This window comes from Lissotriton helveticus, chromosome 6 (assembly GCF_964261635.1).
Source record: "Lissotriton helveticus chromosome 6, aLisHel1.1, whole genome shotgun sequence".
Lineage (NCBI taxonomy): Eukaryota > Metazoa > Chordata > Amphibia > Caudata > Salamandridae > Lissotriton > Lissotriton helveticus.
The window spans coordinates 210,464,047-210,484,963 of NC_136067.1; the positions used below are offsets into that span (position 1 = coordinate 210,464,047).

Here is a 20,917-nt window from a genome sequence, read left to right on the forward strand (position 1 = left end):
TTAATTAGTGATTGGTCATTGCCTACCACATTCCGAAAAGAGGCATATAATAAATGATTCTAGAGTGGGACCTTCCACTCCTTCTTTTAGGGCTTACACTCTTATGGTTTCTTGGTGAGCTTGTTTTTCCAAGTCCTCACATTTTAACCCCAGATATTCCAATTGTGTTTAGTAGAGACTAACCTGACCCATTAGGTTTGAATCTGCTGATTACACCTTGTGACCTTTGATTTGTATGTCGTGAATGCTAGTTCCTAAAGAGTCCAAGTTATTCAGCTGAACTGCAATCTGTTACCCCACGTTGGCCTTTATATATGTGATAGCCTTGCAAATGTCCACCATAATTTTATCCCTTAATTCACTTTTAAATGGTTGGACAATGGATAGCAAACCATTTTAGTAATATCTGCAGAAGACCCCACAGAGGACTGAGGAGTTATAATCTTCAAGGGTGCTTCTAAGAAATACATCAGTTTCTTTTATGTTCACCTCTTGGGTGACATATGCAATAAATATAGTTTCTACTCCATATCTACTGTCTATGGTATCAAGACACTGCCTTAAGGGTATTTTGATGCCACTTTGAGCAAGATAACAGCTTTTACATGGATGCGATGACTTTTTATTGGATAACGTCGGCTACTCTTTCCACCACAAAGCTTATGTCTGTAAACTTTGCTTTCTCAATCCACCTGTGAGAAGAGGCTGTGCTGTCTGTTCATACTGGTTGCTTACAAGAGGGTAACAGAAAACTCATAGGGTCTCACTGTCGTTTCTGGGCCTGGTTTGATGCTTTTGGTTTCCTGAGTCATTTGTGTGCTTTTCCTCATTGCCTCTTCATGTACCTCTCCAACTAACCTCTTCCAATCCTGTACCTCCAGCGTATATACTTTCCTAGGACATTACGCTCCCTGGAATCATACCTCTCTTCAGCCTCCTGCCACTTTTTATCAATGTTCCTCAGTCTACTAGCTCCCACAGCACCGCTGTATGTTTTGCTGGGGCCCTCCTGCCCGCACCATCTCCTGACCATACAAGATCCATGAGCACCATTTTATAGGGATTCCTCACAGCCAACTACAGATAAGTGTCTCAGCTGCCTGGGGGGGGGGGTATTTCTCTGCCATTTGTTTCTATAGCTGCCCCATTGTCCCACTCTTTATTAGCCTGGTAAAGAGGGTCCCGGCAGAGCTCTAATTTAGCATGGCCATCTTGGTTGATGTCATAGCCACCCACCCCACCCCCACCCTCATTTTGGCCTCTAAAACAAACAGCATGCACCTGGGCAAACAACTCTTGTCTCTCTGGTTGGCAGTGCCTATAAGTGAGCCTTACACAGTGTGTCCTTGGTAAGAACATTATTAAACCAGAGCATTCTGCTGTTGGATCATAAGAACTAGAAACAGAGCATTTAGAAGAAGCCAATGAATACTGTGTGTTGGCTTAGTTACTGTTGTCTTTCTGCTAAGAGGCCTTGTTGGGCTGTGCATTGTGTATTTCAGTTGATCCACATGTTTTAGAGTAATAAGAACCACATTTATAGGAAATATACTTAAACAGGAAAACTTTTTTTCCATGAAGGACTTTCCAGAAAGCATTGTTTGTTCGATTGTGTAACCTGCTCTCAGTTACTGAAATGGCTAGTTAAACCTTCACATGCACCATGCTGTTTTTCACCTAATGGTGTGCCTGAAGCATTTTGCTCTTGGACTTTTTTGATTGGATGAGCTGGATCATTTCCATGGTGATGACATAGAACTATTTTTTCTTTTGCATGTTTCTATAGCATTCGACTCTTAGCACTGGATGGGAGATCATGTCCTGTCCCTTCCTCCTTCCCCTTATTTGTCTGCCTATTTTTGCTAACTTTCAATCCCACCAATCCCCTGTATGTCATGTATTATTTCTCCCAGGCACCATTTAATCTTCTTCCTCTATCCCACTGCTCCCACCAGCCTCACTCTCTTTTCCCTATTGTTTGGCCTTGCTCAACATGGTCCTCATTGATCCCAGTCCCCTAGCCATTTATACACCTACTGCCTCCCTCCCATTCTTACCTGGTCCTCCACCAATGTCAATGATCCAACCTCACACTGCTTCCTTGCGTCTTTACTTGTTATGCCAATACTTAAAAAAATAGTCAAATCAATTTGCCTCGCCACTGTTTACATTTATCTACAGACACTAGTTTGAAAAGGGTGATTACAAAGTTAATAGTAGATTTTAAATTCCATACTTTGAATATGAGGGTATTTCATCATAAGTAGCATCCCCCAACGAAGAGATGTGGATGTGGTCTCCATTCCAGCTGAAAAGAGATTTCTCACAATGCTTTTTAGGTTCTTATCATTGAAGTATGTATCCGGGTTAGAATTGTCCTAGGAAGAGAAAGGTATGAGTTACCTGTTAAACAATTATTGTATTAGTCAGTAGCAATACCCCAGCTCAAGCTCGTATCTTTAATGTGAAAACAATATCTAGAGTCACAATAAAATACATGTGTTGATGGCTATTGTTTTATTGTTAGTAATATTGCCCTATTGCCATTGCAAAGTCAAGTGTATCCCATTTTCTAATGAATTGATCTATGTGCTTTGTAAAGTGCTGGATTTTGACACATTATTATAGTCTAGAACTCAAGACCATGATAAGGCTGTTTTTGTCATAGCCAACCCACTACCCAGGATATTAAAGATTGGTATATGCAGTAGATCGGACAGGTTATGGTACACACACAACTCCTTGTAATGGGCTTCTCTCAGTCAGGCTGGGGTCGATGTAAAAGGATGACTTGGACCCAGGGATCAGGTGCTGCTGTGGGAGGCATCCGAGCACAGCCTAGCTCACTACTTTATGAATCCCCTGATACTGCACCAGCGTCAGCATGTCGGCATGGGTCAACATGTCACAGCAGGCATTTCACGTGACATACTACAGCCATCACCAAATCAAAATAGTTTGTAACTGGAACTGTTCAAGCTTGACCACAAGAGCAGCAAACAAACAAAGTCTACTAGCTTGCTGCTTACAATGAGCTAGAACCAACAAAACGATTCAACCTTGCAGTACCCCACAAGGTGATATGGATGACTTGGGGCTTGGGAAACTTTACCATGAGGAACAGGTGATTCAGTCGGTGGTATTGGGTGCACATCCATTTCCTGAGCCGCCATCTACTGACAAGAAAGTGTGTCAAAAGAGTTGGTGTTGGTGGAATTACCACTTCAATGTCCTTCTGGTACAACAATCCTGGTTGGGTGGGCCTTGAAACGTCTGTTAGCCTTCCACTTTAGAGAAGCTGAGATGTCCCTTGTCACTTGCTCACCACTTCTTTTGGCAATTACCATATTCCCTTGACTCTGGATCACCAGTAATGGGCATCTCTCAAAGGCCAAGCAAACCTTCCCTCCACTTGTCCTACTGAGAAGCAGCACCTAGGCATCCACCATCAGTGTCTTGAGACTTGCAAGCACGACTTGCCCTGATGTTGCTCTGTCCCCTGGCTCACATTTGGGTCTACAGTGTCCGGAGACAATGAGGGCCATGGGGAGTAATGTCATGTACAACTCAGCCAAATAAAATGCCAGAGATAAATGCAGTTTTTACATCAGAACATCCTTTACAATGCATACATTTACATTGCATGCCATTACAATGAATCGTTTCAATGTACATTTACAACACATTATAACTTTACAACGCATACCATTAAATTGCATTTAAGGTAAGTGTTGGATAGTGTAGGGGTAAAAATTACTATTCTAACTCCAGGGGGTGCAGCAGTTACATTTACATTACATTACAGTAGGGTAGGTGTTGGATAGTTATGTTATGTGCCCACTCTTTTATAGCGCACGGCTACCCAAACGGGTGTCCCGGCGCTTTAGCAAAGAGATCAGAGACCAGTCAATCCAGCCCGCAACTCAGAAAGTCGTGATGATCATGCAGAAAAGAGCCACGTCTTTAGTTCTTTTCTAAACATCAGGAGACTGTTGGCTTTCCGCAAAGAGATCGGAAGCCCATTCCAATGGAGGGCCGCTAGATAGCGGAAGGACCGACCACCCATCCGAGCGCGTTTAAAGGAAGGGATCACAATCGTGGCAGATGAAGCTGAACGCAACACCCTCTTTGGGACATAAAAGGCCAGTCTCTTCCTAATGTACAAAGGGCCTACAGAATGCAGGGCTTTAAATGCCAGAGTCAAAGTTTTAAAAATGACTCTTTTGGAAATCGGTAGCCAATGTAACTCTTTAAGTAAACCAGAGGCTCTAGCTCTGCGTGGAAGGCCAAAAATTGCCCTTGCAGCAGAATTTTGGACTATCTGCAATCTTGCCATCAAATACTTCGGCAGGCCCGCATAGAGTGCATTAGCATAGTCGAAACGTGATCCAACTAATGCCTGCACCACAATTTTCTTATATTGCAGTGACAGCAGCGGCAAAAATTTCCTGAGCATCCGCAGGATGCTAAAACATTTCCCTGATAATACATTGATCTGGGATCTAAATGACAGATCAACGTCACAGATCACACCCAGATTTTTGGCCTGCGTTGACACCGCGTCTGGAGGAAACATGTCTCGAGGCCACCAAGATTTCCAACATGGATCCGGAGCGCAGCCAAAAAAAAGCAACTCAGACTTGTCTGAGTTGCATTTAAGGCTGTGTTGTTGAAACCATGAAAAAACGGAGTCAAGGCAGTCCCTGATTCTAGCCCCATCAAATGCCTCTCCCTTCCTGCAAGTAAACAGGAGCTGGGTGTCATCAGCGTAGGATATGACCTGGGCACCATAAGCCTCCGCCACCGCCGCCAGAGGGGCCATGTAGATATTAAAAAGGATGGGGCTCAGAATGGATCCTTGAGGAACCCCCACCCCTAGCGACGGCATTTCAGCGGAGAACAGTGGTGCCCAGATCACCTGTCGGCGGTCAGATAAAAAAGATCTAAACCAGTCCAACACCGTCCCGCGAAACCCGATCTCCTGGAGTCTTAAAAGGAGACCGTCATGCGGGACGGTGTCGAAAGCCGCCGACAGATCCAGCATGACTAATACAGCCTTACCTCCAAGATCGAGCGTCTCCCTGATAGCTTCAGTGACCTCCAGAAGGGCTGTCTCTGTACTGTAATTAGCACGAAACCCCGACTGTGTGTCATGAAGAAGGTTGTTGCTCTCGATATAGTTGGTAATCGAGAGCTGCACGTGTTTTTCAACAACCTTAGCTAGAGCAGGGAGAAGGGATATCGGTCTGTAATTAGCATGCGTCAAGGGATCTAAATTTGGCTTTTTGATTAGGGGCAAAATCAGTGCATGCTTCCATGCTAAGGGAACCACTCCCGTAGACAAAGACATGTTCATCAGAGGGTTCAACAAACTATTTACAGCTGCAGCTACTCTGCCCAAGAATTTAGCCGGGCAGGGGTCCATAGGCGAACCTGACTGCAGTCGAGATAAAAGATCAAACGAGGTCAAACAGGACATTTGAGGGAATGTCGAAAGGAAGGGCATAGTATCCTCACTCAGGAGGTAAAGGTAGAGCTATATACTGGCAATGTGGGGTCTACAGCCGGAAAAGACTCCTGAATAGTCTTAATTTTTTTAGCAAAAAAGACTGCAAGCTGTTTTATCCACTCTTCGGAATGTGAGTGGGCAGAAGAGCAGGCAGCCGGTGAGGTGAACTCCCTAACTATTTTAAAAAGCTCCTTACTAGTATTAGTGGCTTCATCTATTCTATGCTCCAGATAGCTTTGCTTGCTCTCGGCAATCTGTTTATGATACGTTTTAATCATATCTTTATATCTTTGTTTATCCTCAGGGTCATATTTTCTTCGCCAGAGCCTTTCAGTTTTTTTACACTCTTGGCGTATTAATCTTAATGAGGAGGTAAACCATGGAGCAGAGGCCAAGTGACGGGCTGAATTAACAGTCTTCATAGGGGCCAAATCATCAAGTCTATCCGTTAGCCACTTTTGCACCATCTCCAGGTCTGCCTCCAGATCATCAGTGAGCTTGCAAGGATGAAGGCGGAAAGCTTCAATCATTGCTTCCACCGAAATACGGTGGAAGGCTCTGGATTGTCGAAACCCGTTACTCTGTCCTCTCTGCCCTGTGGCCGTATAAAAAGGAATTTTAAAATTTAGCAAAAAATGATCAGACCACAACACTGGGAGTGGAGATGATACTTCAATCGGTTTGGTAGAGAAGATTTGATCCAGAATATGCCCTTTATTGTGGGTGGGGCTCTTAATATAAGGGACAAGACCAAGCAATGCCGCAACATCATGAATTCTAACAGCATTTGGATCCATTGCTAGATCCATATGAAAATTAAAGTCCCCTAGCAGAAGACAGTGCGCCGAGCGCATACAAGGAATGGAGAGCGCGGCTTGTAGATCTTCAAAAAAGGTACCAATCGGACCTGGTGGTCTGTAGACAAGCAGTCCGGTACATGTCTGACAAGGTGAAAGTGACAGCTTGAAGCCAATGGCTTCACACCCAGATATATTGTCTATCACAAAAGAGGAACAGATTAGGTCCTTTTTCACAATAAGCGCTACACCTCCTCCTCTCCCCTCAACTCTATCATTTCTGAGGATGGTATAGTTCGGGGGTAGTGCTTTAGCCACATCCGGCCCTGAGCCTTCCCCGAGCCATGTCTCTGTTAGAAACAGACAAGAAAGTTGAGAGTTAGCGAGCAGATCCCAGATATCCGTGGAATGCCTACCAAGCGACCTGGTGTTCAAAAGAGCGCATTGGCAGTATTGGGAGGGGGGTGGTGTTGATAATTCCGATGGAACAACTGGCCGCCAGCCACAGATCAGACACCCTTTCCTCAAAACCCGCCGGCCCGGAGGTAAACAAGGGTACAGCGGAGAGGGGGGACGCAACGCGAACAGCTCAGCTAAGCCGTAAACAATCATCCCAGAAACAATAGAAAATAGTAATGTGCACAACAAGAATAAAAGAGTGTGACAGAGTCCTACCTCGCCGCGACCGAGACGCGGACGGGCGCAGACGGGCAGGACTCTGGCACGACTCTGGCGCAGGGAAGGCGCCACCGCTGCGCGTCTCCGCTGCGCGCACCAAGCGAGCATTAAATAGCGTGCTCACCGCGTCCCTGCTGACCTGGGACGCTCCAAAATGGCGCTCACCCTCCTCTGCCCAAGGCAAGATGTCCGCCGTCACCACAACCTCCCCAGAACCGGGCCCGCCAAACAGCGGTGGGTTTAACCAGAATTATGGTGCAAGGTAGGGGGCAAGCGGGAGGCTAAGAACAGGGGATAATAAAAATTAAAAATAAAATAAATCCAAAAAACGGGTCATTAAAAGTTAAAGAGCGGAGCTCAAGAAAACGCGACCAGCGCGACCAACAGCGAGGTGCTGACGGCAATCTCAGCCTCAGAATTCCTTTGCAGGTATTCTCCTCGTGGTGCTCGCCCTAAATAGCGTGCTCACCGCGTCCCTGCTGACCTGGGACGCTCCAAAATGGCGCTCACCCTCCTCTGCCCAAGGCAAGATGTCCGCCGTCACCACAACCTCCCCAGAACCGGGCCCGCCAAACAGCGGTGGGTTTAACCAGAATTATGGTGCAAGGTAGGGGGCAAGCGGGAGGCTAAGAACAGGGGATAATAAAAATTTAAAATAAAATAAATCCAAAAAACGGGTCATTAAAAGTTAAAGAGCGGAGCTCAAGAAAACGCGACCAGCGCGACCAACAGCGAGGTGCTGACGGCAATCTCAGCCTCAGAATTCCTTTGCAGGTATTCTCCTCGTGGTGCTCGCCCTAAATAGCGTGCTCACCGCGTCCCTGCTGACCTGGGACGCTCCAAAATGGCGCTCACCCTCCTCTGCCCAAGGCAAGATGTCCGCCGTCACCACAACCTCCCCAGAACCGGGCCCGCCAAACAGCGGTGGGTTTAACCAGAATTATGGTGCAAGATAGGGGGCAAGCATGAGGCTAAGAACAGGGGATAATAAAAATTAAAAATAAAATAAATCCAAAAAACGGGTCATTAAAAGTTAAAGAGCGGAGCTCAAGAAAACGCGACCAGCGCGACCAACAGCGAGGTGCTGACGGCAATCTCAGCCTCAGAATTCCTTTGCAGGTATTCTCCTCGTGGTGCTCGCCCTAAATAGCGTGCTCACCGCGTCCCTGCTGACCTGGGACGCTCCAAAATGGCGCTCACCCTCCTCTGCCCAAGGCAGATAGTGTAAGGGGAAACATTACTATTCTAACTCCAGGGGGAGCAACAGTAAGGTAAGTGTTGGATAGTGTAGGGGTACTATGTGTTGTAATGGTATGCGTTGTAATGACATGCGATGTCATCCCTGCGTTGTAGTGACATGCGTTGTAGTGACTTGCAATGCAATGGCTGCATTGTAGTGACATGCGTTGTAAAGGATGTTGCTATGTAATGACTGCGTTGTAAATGTAGGGTGATATAATGACTGCGTAGTAAAGGTTGTTTCCAATCAGTCATAGAGGTACGAGTGGTGCCATGAAGAATCTTCCTGCAGGCACCAAGGAACCAGTGTATGGTGTCCTCATGGTATTCAACAAAAATCCTAATGGCTTTGTTTAGTGTCTTCATCATATGTTCCACCTCCACATTTGCTTGGGGCTATCTTGGATTTATCCTTTGTTGGGTCACGCTTAGGTATGCTTAAAAATCATCACACTCTAGATTAAAATGGAGCAAAATGGCACCCGAGTGATACACAGTGTTGCCTGCTGCTCCCCTCTCACCTCGCTTTGCTAATCAGTCCGGTTTGCGGATTTGACAGAGCATGCATGGAGGAGCCTGTGCCGGATTCGGAATGGCAGCGAGCGGATGCGGAGGGCTCAGCTGAGCTTGCCAGAAACACAGTAGACTAAGCGCGTTGGACCGCTTCGTGCTCACCGCGATAATCAAAGCAGCACAGTGCTTCTCCCGACTTGCTAGGTTTTTTTTCTGAGGCTAGTGGTGCGCTTGACATGCAAGGTGCCGGGGACTTAAACGGCTAGCTTCTGTAAGCATGATTACCGCCCCTGGCCTTAGGGGCCAGGCTCTTGCCAGGCAGTCAAGGCTCTGTATAGTAAACGAGTGAACAGAGTGTTTGTAGCAGGAGACCTGTCTGAGTCATTCGGAATCTGAGGGGGACAAGGCAAGGATGTCCTTGTTCGCTAATATTGTTTGCGATATATATGTGTGTATATATATATATATATATATATATATATATATACTGAAAAAAACATAGGTTTCAGGAGTTATATAGTTAGGAATTAGTTTTTAAAAAACCTTTGAAATTCACTCAAAAAACTATAAGTTTTAGTGGTGTTATAGTTAGCTGGACATTTTACTCGTACAAAACCAATGAAATTGCTCCTATATAGTTAGTTGTACTAACTATATTTCGCGCCCCCACAATCCACTGCTGATGATGTCACATATTAGATCATTGATGACATGGTCAGTGACATCACTGATGACATCTCAAATGACAACTTATAGTTTTTTCAGTGAATTTCAAAGGTTTTTTAAAAACTAATTCCTAAGTATATAACTCCTGAAACCTATGGTTTTTTCAGTGAATTTCAAAGGTTTTTTTAAATGCTAATTCCTAACTATATAAGGCCTGAAACCTATGGTTTTTTCAGTGAATTTCAAAGGTTTTTTAAATGCTGATTCCTAACTATATAAGGCCGGAAACCTATGGTTTTTTCAGTGAATTTCAAAGGTTTATAAATGCTAATTCCTAACTATATAAGGCCTGAAAACTATGTTTTTTTCAGTGAATGTCAAAGGTTTTTTAAATGCTAATTCCTAACTATATAAGGCCTGAAACCTATGGTTTTTTCAGTGTTTTTAAAAAAAAAAATGGATTGGTTAACTGGCTTATTAAGTGTATCTTAATGAATACACATATTAGCGAGTAATGTTTAAATATTTAAATATATGCATGAGTGATGTAATATGTGACGTCATCAGCAGTGCATTGCAGACGTGCAAGTTATAGTGAGTCCAACTAACTATAACGTGGGAATTTCAATGGTTTTATGCGAGTAAAATTTACAGCTAACTATAACTGGTGTGAAACCTATGGTTTTTTCAGTGAATTTCAAAGGTTTTTTAAATGCTAATTCCTAACTATAACTGGTGTGTAACCTATGGTTTTTTCAGTGAATATATATATATATAAAATTTCTATGGCACAATGAAACCCCTCATTTTGTTCCTTTTCAAATTAAATGTATTAAGTGTTACCACTTTATTCCAATCAAGAGGACTTCAGGTGTGCCATACTTTTGTCATAAGTAAGACTGTTAGCGTTCTAGTTGTTCTTTAGAACACTCTGGGACATTCTGTCATTGGGCTATAGTTGGGCTACATCTGGCTGATATTTGGGCTACATTTGGGCTCTTTTGTCTCAGGTGGCCATCTTGGGAGACTGCATATCAGAATTTTTTTCATGAAATATAAGAGGATTTGAGAAGTCACTCAAAATGTGCCCTAATTTTTCTTTCTTCAGCACTAATCATAATTTCTATGTCAAAATGAACCCCTCACTTTGTTCCTTTGCAAATTAAATGTTTTAAGTGTTAACACTTTATTCCAATCAAGATGACTTCAGGTGTGCCATACTTTTGTCATAAGTAAGACTGTTAGCGCTCTAGTTGTTCTTTAGAACACTCTGGGACATTCTGTCATTGGGCTATAGTTGGGCTACATCTGGTTGATATTTGGGCTACATTTGTTTTTTTTTGTCTCTGGTGGCCATCTTTGGGCTACATTGGGCTACATTGGGCTACATTTGGGCTACATTTGGGCTCTAACATATATATAGCCCAATGTAGCCCAATATATATTTTTTCAAAGTTAATTTTCGTAAAAACCACTGGAGCACATATCTTGAGACATAGCAAAGGCACATCGGGCAACCAGTCCCTACAATTTTGCCAAGTTTGGTGGAAAACCATTCAGCCGTTCGGGCTAAAAGTGAATACTACCGCCCTATGGAAATTAACATGGGGAAAACACGTTTTGGAACCCCCCCTTTTATCTCGGCCCCCGCTTGACGAATCCCTCCCAAACTTTGCGAGGCAAAGTTAAGGAAAATTTCAGGAAGATTCCTCAACCGGCGCCAAAGTTATTCCCAATAGAATGTTGCAATTTCCCTATGGAAAACAATCCTAACTATATATACCTACTGGCTATCGCCAGTAGGTAATACATATTACCTACTGGCGGTCGCCAGTAGGTATATATAGTTAGGATTTTTTCTCTACGGGATTTTTGAAAATTCTATGTCTAATAACTTTGGCGTTTGTGGACGGAATTGGCTGAAATTTTCAGGAAAATGGCACATTTTGTTTCTGAGCAGCCCCTGAAAATTGGGGGGGGTTCGTCCAGGGGGTTCGAGAAAAAAGGGGGGTCCCAAAACGTGTTTTTAACATTGAGTTTTCCATAGGGCGGTTGGCCTCACTTTTAGCCCGAACGGCTGAATGGATTTGCACGAAACTTGGCAAAATTGTAGGGACTGGTAGCCCGATGTGCCTTTTGTAGGTCTCAATATATGTGCTCCAGTGGATTTTGAGAAATTAACGTTTAAAAAAAGATATATATCTGTAACAGCGAACCGGGCAGCGCTCCAGTTCGCGTACTTTTCGCGCAACGGAGCTTTGTGAAGCGAAGCTGATTGGTTCTCCGGCGTCTGTAAACATTCCAAACAGTCCGTAGCGGCCGCCATCTTGTCTCTCGGTAGGATCGAGAGACAAGAGGAGGCCAAAGCGAAGGGGCAAATGACCATAAGGGGGCATAGTAGATTCTCGCTGACCCCCTAGGTTTGATGTGGAGGTTTTAAAAGGGCCCCGCGGGGCAAAAAAAATAAAAAATAATAATAATCGAACGGCTGAATGGATTTGCACGAAACTTGGCAAAATTGTAGGGACTGGTAGCCCGATGTGCCTTTGCTAGGTCTCAATATATGTGCTCCAGTGGATTTTGAGAAATTAACGTTCAAAAAAAGATATATATCTGTAACAGCGCTCCGCTTCGCGTACTTTTCGCGTTACGGAGGTTTGCGAAGCTGATTGGTTCTTCGGCGTCTGTAAACATTCCAAACAGTCCGTAGCGGCCGCCATCTTGTCTCTCGGTAGGATCGAGAGACAAGAGGAGGCCAAAGCGAAGGGGCAAATGACCATAAGGGGGCATAGTAGATCGTCCCTGATCCCCTAGGTTTGATGTGGAGGCTTTAAAAGGGTCTCGCAGGCCAAAAAAAAAATATACCGTTTTTTTAGTTTTTTTGCGTGGAGTGCGCCCGGTTCGCGAACCAGGAAGCGTTCTGGGGAGCGTACTTTCTTGAAAATTAGTGAAACAAGTTAGAGTAAAATAATAATTGTGAGTGATCAGATGTAGGGTAGCTCTGAGAAGAGCTTTTGGGTTTATGGTACATTTAGGTACTTATAAGTAGGTACCAATGCACAGTCTTAAATTCAGAGTGAAAATTCTGTTGCCCTCATCTGAGAAGTGAACTCCATCTCCTCTGTAGATATCTTGCATGTAGTAACGCAAGTTATTGTTGTACAGGGAGCCCATTCCATGGTCTCTCATGTAAGCTGAAACAGATTTGTTTACATGCTTCCTCGATTTCTCAATTTGTGGACAAAATTGGTTCGACCACCTCCATTTTTGTCTTTGGCATATATTTGAATATACCAAGGCAGTCTGAGGAAAAAGTGCCATCAATTGCTCAAAGGTGTCCTTTAAAAGCATTTCCAGACCTACCCCAGTCAAAGTGCCCAAATCATTACCTCCACAGTGCACAATTAACAGGTCAGGTTTTGGCAAATGCATAAAGGTTTTCACCAATGGTATCAATTGGTGACATTATAATCCTCTGTGGCCAAACCACTTAATTTCCACATCTTGTAAATTGAGGTTAGGTAAATTCCTGTTTTCAGCGTACCTCTGAGCCCAATAGATGTAACTATGTCCAACAATCCAGACAGAAAACATGGCGAGAGAAGGTTCTCCTGCAGTCAGATGAAGTGTGGCAATGAAATGGCAGTTGAAAAAATGAGAGTGTAAAATGAAAAAAACTGAGGAGTTTCTGTGTTAATGAAGCAGTAAGAGTGATTGGTGGATTTTGATTGCTGAAAACAGAAAGTTAGGGTGCATGGATGAGTTCGTTGAAAGATGTATTTTGAGTGGCGAAGAAAAAATCATTAAATGAAAGATTGCACTGGATATGCAGGTGCACTGAGAGTTCAGAGTTCAATTGCAACATTGTTGTGTGAACTTGGAAACACCAGAGGTCTTGCAAGAGGTGGTTGCTATGCAGAAAAAGCAGAGAGGGGGCAGAGGGGGGAAGGGTTTTGCTTTGAAAAAAAGTGAGGGAAGAGTTTTGATTGGGTGACATGAGAGATATGTGTGAGGAATTACAGCATTTCTGTGCTTTTGATAGCTGCAGACTCTGCAGTGCATACCTTTTGCTCTGCTGAAGACAAATTGGTGTGTTTCTGAGACTGTTTTGAAACTCAAAGTATTTGCTAAGGTGAGAAAAGATTTCTTTAATTTAGATAGAAAATAGTGTGCTTTAAGGAGAAAATTATGAAGAAAGTTGTGTTTTTCAAATGTTGCTTTGTCTCAAGTGTTTTACAAATAGATTTTGTTTCTTTGAGAAATTGTAATTGGAGAAAATGTGAAGTATTAGTACTGACAGGGTTTTTATGTGCATAGGAGCCGTGGAGTGTTTTCAAATTATGACTTGTAAATCGTTTTTGAGAAAAAGCAATGGTTTTAATATTGATGAGAAGGACATAATGGTGTCTGCTTCTTTATAAGGTAATTGAGAGTCTCTGATGTTATTTTTCCCATTTCAATGTAAGAAGTTTGTCTGTGGAGCAAATTGCTTGTAAATATGCTCCCACCTGTGCATGGCAAATTTAGATTTTGAATGTTTGCGTTACATAGGCATGTTAAAGGTGACTGAAACATGCTGCAAAGGCAATCAAAAAACGCTTTTATGTGTCTTAAGGACATTTTAAGTCATTTCCCCATGTGCAGTGTTTTCAAATTATGAGTTGAAAATCGTTTTTGAGGTAAAGGAATGTTTTCAAAATTTATGTGCGCCATATGCCCCCAAATTTCTTTTTCAGGGGTGCAGCAGGGTGTTCTTGAGACACTCCTGCACCCTCGGAAAAATTCGTAATTTGCGATGAGGTAATTGCTAATCGCAAATTGCACCTTCATTCCTATGGGCCTCCTGCTGCATGGAAATGAATGGGTAATTTGTAATTAGCAAATAGCTCATCGCAAACTAGGAATGGTAAAGAATCGCTATTTATTCCTTAAAGTTCGCTATTTAGGAAATGCAAAAAACTTTGATGATACATATGGCGGTTCATCTCTAACAAGATAAAAAGCATAGGGATAGATTTATGATGACTGGCGCATCACCAGGGATGTGTTAGTCATTGTGTGCCGCTGTTCCGTCACCTATGGTGTGCTGCATTTACAATGCGGCGCATCATGGGGCAAAAACAGCACAGATGCGTGACGTATCTGTGCCGTAAAGGTGGCGCATTGCTGGAGTTGTATCGCAAGTGTGATGAAGCTCCAGCAAGGCTCAGGGGTGCCCCTGTCGCAGGGTTTCTGTTCTCACACAGAACTGTGGACAGAGGATTGGAACCTCGGCGAATTAGGGTGCCCCAAAACTCACCTTAGTAATCAAAAACCCCTTAGCAAGCTAGGTACAGTGTCACATTGGATATAACAAACTCTCAATGTTTAGACAATCCAGAATATGAACTTATAGTACCTCAGGATACGTGGAACTCATGAACAGTCGGTCGTTATATATTTCTTAGAAACCAGAACATGGAGTTAAGAAGAACACATGTGTATTTGAAATGTTTATTTACTAATGCCGTCTTCTCAGGCGTAGTATCTTAGATAATACAAGTACACATATTATCAGTAGCAAAATTACCAGCATAGTTACTAGTACATAAAAAGCGAATGGTGACAGTATGTTAACATGCTGTAAATGAATAAGAGTTAGCAACACTTATAAGCAGCCGCGGGCCGTGGAGGGAGTTACGGTGGGGCAGGGAGGCGGGGAGGGGGAGGGGCAGGGTGGAGAGGGCTTCACCCTGCCCCTCCCCCTCCCCGCCTCCCTGCCCCACCGTAACTCCCTCCACGGCCCGCGGCTGCTTATATCTCACCCTCCCTAATACACATATTATATTATTTGCTAAGAAGGTCTCTTTGTGTTGGTTTAGGGCGTGCCCATACTTTAGTGTCTTAGATTTGAAGGAATCACATCAGCATACACCAGCTCTCTCTTCATGTGAACCGCATCAAGTGTTGTGTATGTGTGTTCGGCAAAGCAATATAAAACCCGCCTCATGCCCAGAATTGGCAGAAGCTGCACTTATGTTATGAGTATGAAGTCGTGGAGATCAGACCTCATAACAATTCTGTATCGTGTTGTTCTTGAAACTTCAGCACTCGCTGTACAGATATAGTTTAACAAGTAAAGCAGATAGTAGAGCAACAACATATTATTCTCATGTAAATCACGATGAACTATTAGGTTGAAAGCTAAAGCAACAACTAAGTGTCGTGTGCAGAAGTTGCAAAAAAGGAAAAATGGCGTTTAAACCGGTAATGAGTCCATGCTAACTTAACACGGTGTAAAGATATCCAGGATCTACATGACACCTCCCCATGATCCGGAAACGAACTGAATAAGATAATAGAAGTGCCATCTCATGAGAGCAGATTGCAACTTTATATGTGGACGGTCCGCAAGGTAAAACATTAAAAACTAGGAAAATTTAATGCTAAAGAAAAATAAAACAGCCAACTACTTTATCGAGGCTTAAGCCAATAGGCAAGCTAAATAATAAAAACTTGACAAATAAGTCAATGAATTGTCAATGAAATGCTAGTACTCAGCATATCAAACATGAAAAAGGTCTATGACATAACTGTGTATGCAAAATAAGCTGCAACAGCCTCTAATAGGAAGTCACCGTCTTCATCCGAAAAGAGTTCAGCCATCCAATTTAAAAGCGGAAAAGAACATACGTGCTCTCCCAGCACCGGATCCTCTATCACCATCAGAGGACAGCTCGGTGGGTTTTCAAGAAAGCTCTGTTCCAAGAAAGACTGTGTTGCCGCCAGTAAATTCCAGGGACCAATTAGTCCATGGATCAATGCCACAGCCATAATCCTTTCGCCAGGACAAACCAACTCGTGAGTAATGATAGGACTCATCAGCTGATTAAAGTCGACGTCAGGAGAAACCGGTCCGCAGAGACACAAATCAATGGCCCAATCGAAATCACAGGTCAGGCAGTGAAATACAGGCTGGACACAGGTGAAGTAGGAGAATCGAAAAGATAATCCATATGCCGTTGTTGAAAATTAGTACGTTTTGGTGAACATTATCTGCGCCATCTTGCCTCTTCCCCTGATGCCACACTTTTGTCGTGCGCGCCCGCCATTTTTTAGATACCCCGATCAGAACGAACCCTTTTGCATGCCGCTGGCCCCTGACATAGCCCTTCGCCCTCACTAAGCCTGCACGCTGACCACCCCCCTGCTTGCACCTGCCTTGAGTCATAAACCCCTCTTCGGCGCTGCTCTGCCCCAGGCCCTCATCCTGTTCCCAGCGCGACACCCCCCTGCTTCCCTTTCATGATCTCCGGCCCTTAGATGCAAACCCCCTTCTTCCCCGTGTGCCCGTTTTGTCTTCCCCGTTCCCAGGCCGACACCCAGCTCTGCCGATACCATTCCTTGCCCCTCCCCGTACAATAGAAAGTTTCCCCCATCAAAGGATCCCCGGGTTGATCAAAGCCCCCACTCCATGAGATCCGATCAAACCCCCCACATTCCGTGAATCGGCGGAATATCCAGCTGCGTAATACTCATCACCTGTTGTGACTAGGGTGGGGACTTCTACTGTAGATATGTGTGGGAACGGGCCCAAAGGGGGATTCCGGGAATGTCTTTCCGTATATCAAAGCTTTGTCATGTGTATGTAAACTGTAATAAAAACCACAAACACTGTATATAAGGGGCCAGGCCTCAAACGTAAGTTAGAGCACCTCAGAACGATACCTTCTGTCCGTTTCGTTGTGTTCTCCTCCGGAGAGAATAAAAAACCTTGTTTCCTGCTTTCCAGTCTCCAGCGCCTGCCTCTTCATTGATTAAATAACTAGAGGGTCACAGAGGCAATACCGCCGGGCAAATATCGATTGTCCCCGACCCGACTCAGGTTTTAACAATTGGCGTCCCAAGCGTGGGGCCCATCAGCGACTCGTGGATCCAGTGGGAGAGGTCCCGACGACAGAGTGAACGACTGCAACGATCGGGAGAGCTCTTGCCCAATAGACCCTCGTCTGGCAGCCGATCATCCGAACTTCACTAGTTCCGAACAGACCTCTCTCGAGTGATCTACGGTCCTGACTGGGGACCATCAGGAGTGCCGTGAGAAATACGAGAAAAAGAGGACGATCGGGCGCTGGATTCGGAAGACAAGAAACTGTCCACATGGTCCGGGTAAGGTCGTGTAGTCACGACAAGTTGCGAAATGAGTGCTTGATTGTTTGATTGTTTAAAAATACTAGTATTGCTCTTTATTTATTTGGAGATTCACTGTCTACAAACGGAGAAACAACGGGCTCTCTCTTTGCAAGCAGTGGAGGATAGGTAGGGCAGCAGCCGTGCTTATTTTTTCTCCCCCACTCAATAATTACTTGAAACTGAACTGTTGTTCGCAAAACTATTGTTTCCTGGAGATTCCCTGTCTGCAAACAGGGAAGAGACCACCCTTTTTGCAGATAGTGAAAAGGGTAGGTAACGCAGATCTTTGCGGACCTACTCATTCTCCCCATTGTTATTTATTGGTCTTTTTGTTATTTTTGATCCATGAGGTATTCACTGCCTGCAAACAACGTTGAATAGAAATATTCTGTCCAGTCTTTGCACCTAGTGATAAGATAGGCAGTGCTGACTTTTTAGTCCCTCGTTACGAGCCGTCATGTCTGTCTTCTCCCCACTGATTAATAGCCTGTTTAGCCCGGACCGTGTATTAGAGGTGGACCATATAGCTCCACTAGAAGGCACCCCTAATAAGGACATGTTCATAAACTATGGATTAGTCACCATAGCCTATAATAAATTGTGGCACAGGTATACCGAAGAGAGTCAAGACAAACAGTGGCCACTGGCAGGATCCTTTGACCTTGATAAAATAGAAACGTTAGAAATAGCCCTTCGAAATAATAAGACAACGCCAATTATGCTCGACAGTCTCGGTATGTGGCGCAGAGAGGCTATGCAACGACAGAGAAAAGACGAGGACAAACCAAGTAGAGAAATATACCGACAGGACAACCCCAGGACATCGCTACCCACAACTTATCCCCCGACACTATGCAAAAGACGACCAGACTTAGGGCCAGACCAATGCGCTTTTTGTAGGTATGTCGGACACTGGAAAGCCCAATGCCCGACTCTACTGAGCGTGAGTAAAGGCAAAGGGCCGACAGGAACGACAGACCGGCAGTACGAGAAAAAGCGCGAGACAAAGAAGAACCCGACTTACATAGACAGACCAGACAGAACCACCACGTTTGATTATGCCCGATGGCACAGATTGATTTGCTCAAGTGCTCCGTCCATCATCCCCTTTTGTATCGCTTTGTTCACCCTAAGTGTGGCAGGGTATGCTCAGACGTGAGTCCCTTGCTCACTTGGCCACTGGATTCAAGATAGCCTGGCTGATGAGAATTATGAATCCGAAACCGGTCCCAGGATGCTTGTTTCCGGTCCATGGAAGACATGGCTTGGCAGTTCGGGCTGGACTGTTCCCATGAGGCACAGGGTCAGACTGATTTGCATATAGCCATGTCTGAAATGGGGTGGCTGAGTGGGCTAAAGAATGGTGATGGATTAAACCCAGATCAGTTGACTTGGGATGAGTGTTTGATTTGCTCAAGCGCTCCGTCCATCATCCCCTTTTGTATCGCTTTGTTCGCCCTAAGTGTGGCAGGGTATGCTCAGACGTGAGTCCCTTGCTCACTTGGCCACTGGATTCAAGATAGCCTGGCTGATGAGGATTATGAATCCGAAACCGTTCCCAGGATGCTTGTTTCCGGTCCATGGAAGAGATGGCTTGGCAGTTCGGGCTGGACTTCTCCCATGAGGCACAGGGTCAGACTGATTTGCATATAGCCATGTCTGAAATGGGGTGGCTGAGTGGGCTAAAGAATGGTGATGGATTAAACCCAGATCAGTTGACTGGGGTGAGTGTTTGATTTGCTCAAGCGCTCCGTCCATCATCCCCTTTTGTATCGCTTTGTTCGCCCTAAGTGTGGCAGGGTATGCTCAGACGTGAGTCACTTGGCCACTGGATTCAAGATAGCCTGGCTGATGAGGATTATGAATCCGAAACCGGTCCCAGGATGCTTGTTTCCTGTCCATGGAAGACATGGCTTGGCAGTCCGGGCTGGACTGTTCCCATGAGGCACAGGGTCAGACTGATTTGCATATAGCCATGTCTGAAATGGGGTGGCTGAGTGGGCTAAAGAATGGTGATGGGTTAAACCCAGATCAGTTGACTGGGGGTGAGTGTTTGATTTGCTCAAGCGCTCCGTCCATCATCCCCTTTTGTATCGCTTTGTTCGCCCTAAGTGTGGCAGGGTATGCTCAGACGTGAGTCCCTTGCTCACTTGGCCACTGGATTCAAGATAGCCTGGCTGATGAGGATTATGAATCCGAAACCGGTTCCAGGATGCTTTTTTCCGGTCCATGGAAGACATGGCTTGGCAGTTCGGGCAGGACTGTTCCCATGAGGCACAGGGTCAGACTGATTTGCATATAGCCATGTCTGAAATGGGATGGCTGAGTGGGCTAAAGAATGGTCATGGATTAAACCCTGGTCAGTTGACTGGGGGTGAGTGTTTGATTTGCTCAAGCGCTCCGTCCATCATCCCCTTTTGTATCACTTTGTTCGCCCTAAGTGTGGCAGGGTATGCTCAGACGTGAGTCCCTTGCTCACTTGGCCACTGGATTCAAGATAGGCTGGGTGATGAGGATTTTGAATCCGAAACCGGTCCCAGGATGCTTGTTTCCGGTCCATGGAAGACATGGCTTGGCAGTTCGGGCTGGACTGTTCCCATGAGGCACAGGGTCAGACTGATTTGCATATAGCCATGTCTGAAATGGGGTGGCTGAGTGGGCTAAAGAATGGTGATGGATTAAACCCAGATCAGTTGACTGGGGGTGAGTGTTTGATTTGCTCAAGCGCTCCGTCCATCATCCCCTTTTGTATCGCTTTGTTCGCCCTAAGTGTGGCAGGGTATGCTCAGACGTGAGTGCCTTGCTCACTTGGCCACTGGATTCAAGATAGCCTGGCTGATGAGGATTATGAATCCGAAACCGGTCCCAGGATGCTTGTTTCCGGTCCATGGAAGACATGGCTTGGCAGTTCGGGCTGGACTGTTCCCATGAGGCACAGGGTCAGACTGATTTGCATATAGCCATGTCTGAAATGGGGTGGCTGAGTGGGCTAAAGAATGGTGATGGATTAAACCCAGATCAGTTGACTGGGGGTGAGTGTTTGATTTGCTCAAGCGCTCCGTCCATCATCCCCTTTTTTATCGCTTTGTTCGCCCTAAGTGTGGCAGGGTATGCTCAGACGTGAGTCCCTTGCTCACTTGGCCACTGGATTCAAGATAGCCTGGCTGATGAGGATGATGAATCCGAAACCGGTCCCAGGATGCTTGTTTCCGGTCCATGGAAGACATGGCTTGGCAGTTTGGGCTGGACTGTTCCCATGAGGCACAGGGTCAGACTGATTTGCATATAGCCATGTCTGAAAGGGGGTGGCTGAGTGGGCTAAAGAATAGTGATGCATTAAACC

At 45.0% G+C, this 20,917-nt stretch overlaps 1 protein-coding gene across 1 annotated transcript in view; it reads right to left on the minus strand.

Annotated features, from left to right (window-relative positions):
- Positions 1–20,917, minus strand: part of LOC144762429 (cytochrome P450 2K1-like) — a 457,464-nt gene that overhangs the window by 143,713 nt on the left and 292,834 nt on the right. The window contains exon 6 of the mRNA XM_078647611.1: positions 2,237–2,378. Within this exon, the coding sequence (XP_078503737.1) occupies positions 2,237–2,378 (142 nt within the window). The remainder of the gene's footprint in view (positions 1–2,236; positions 2,379–20,917) is intronic.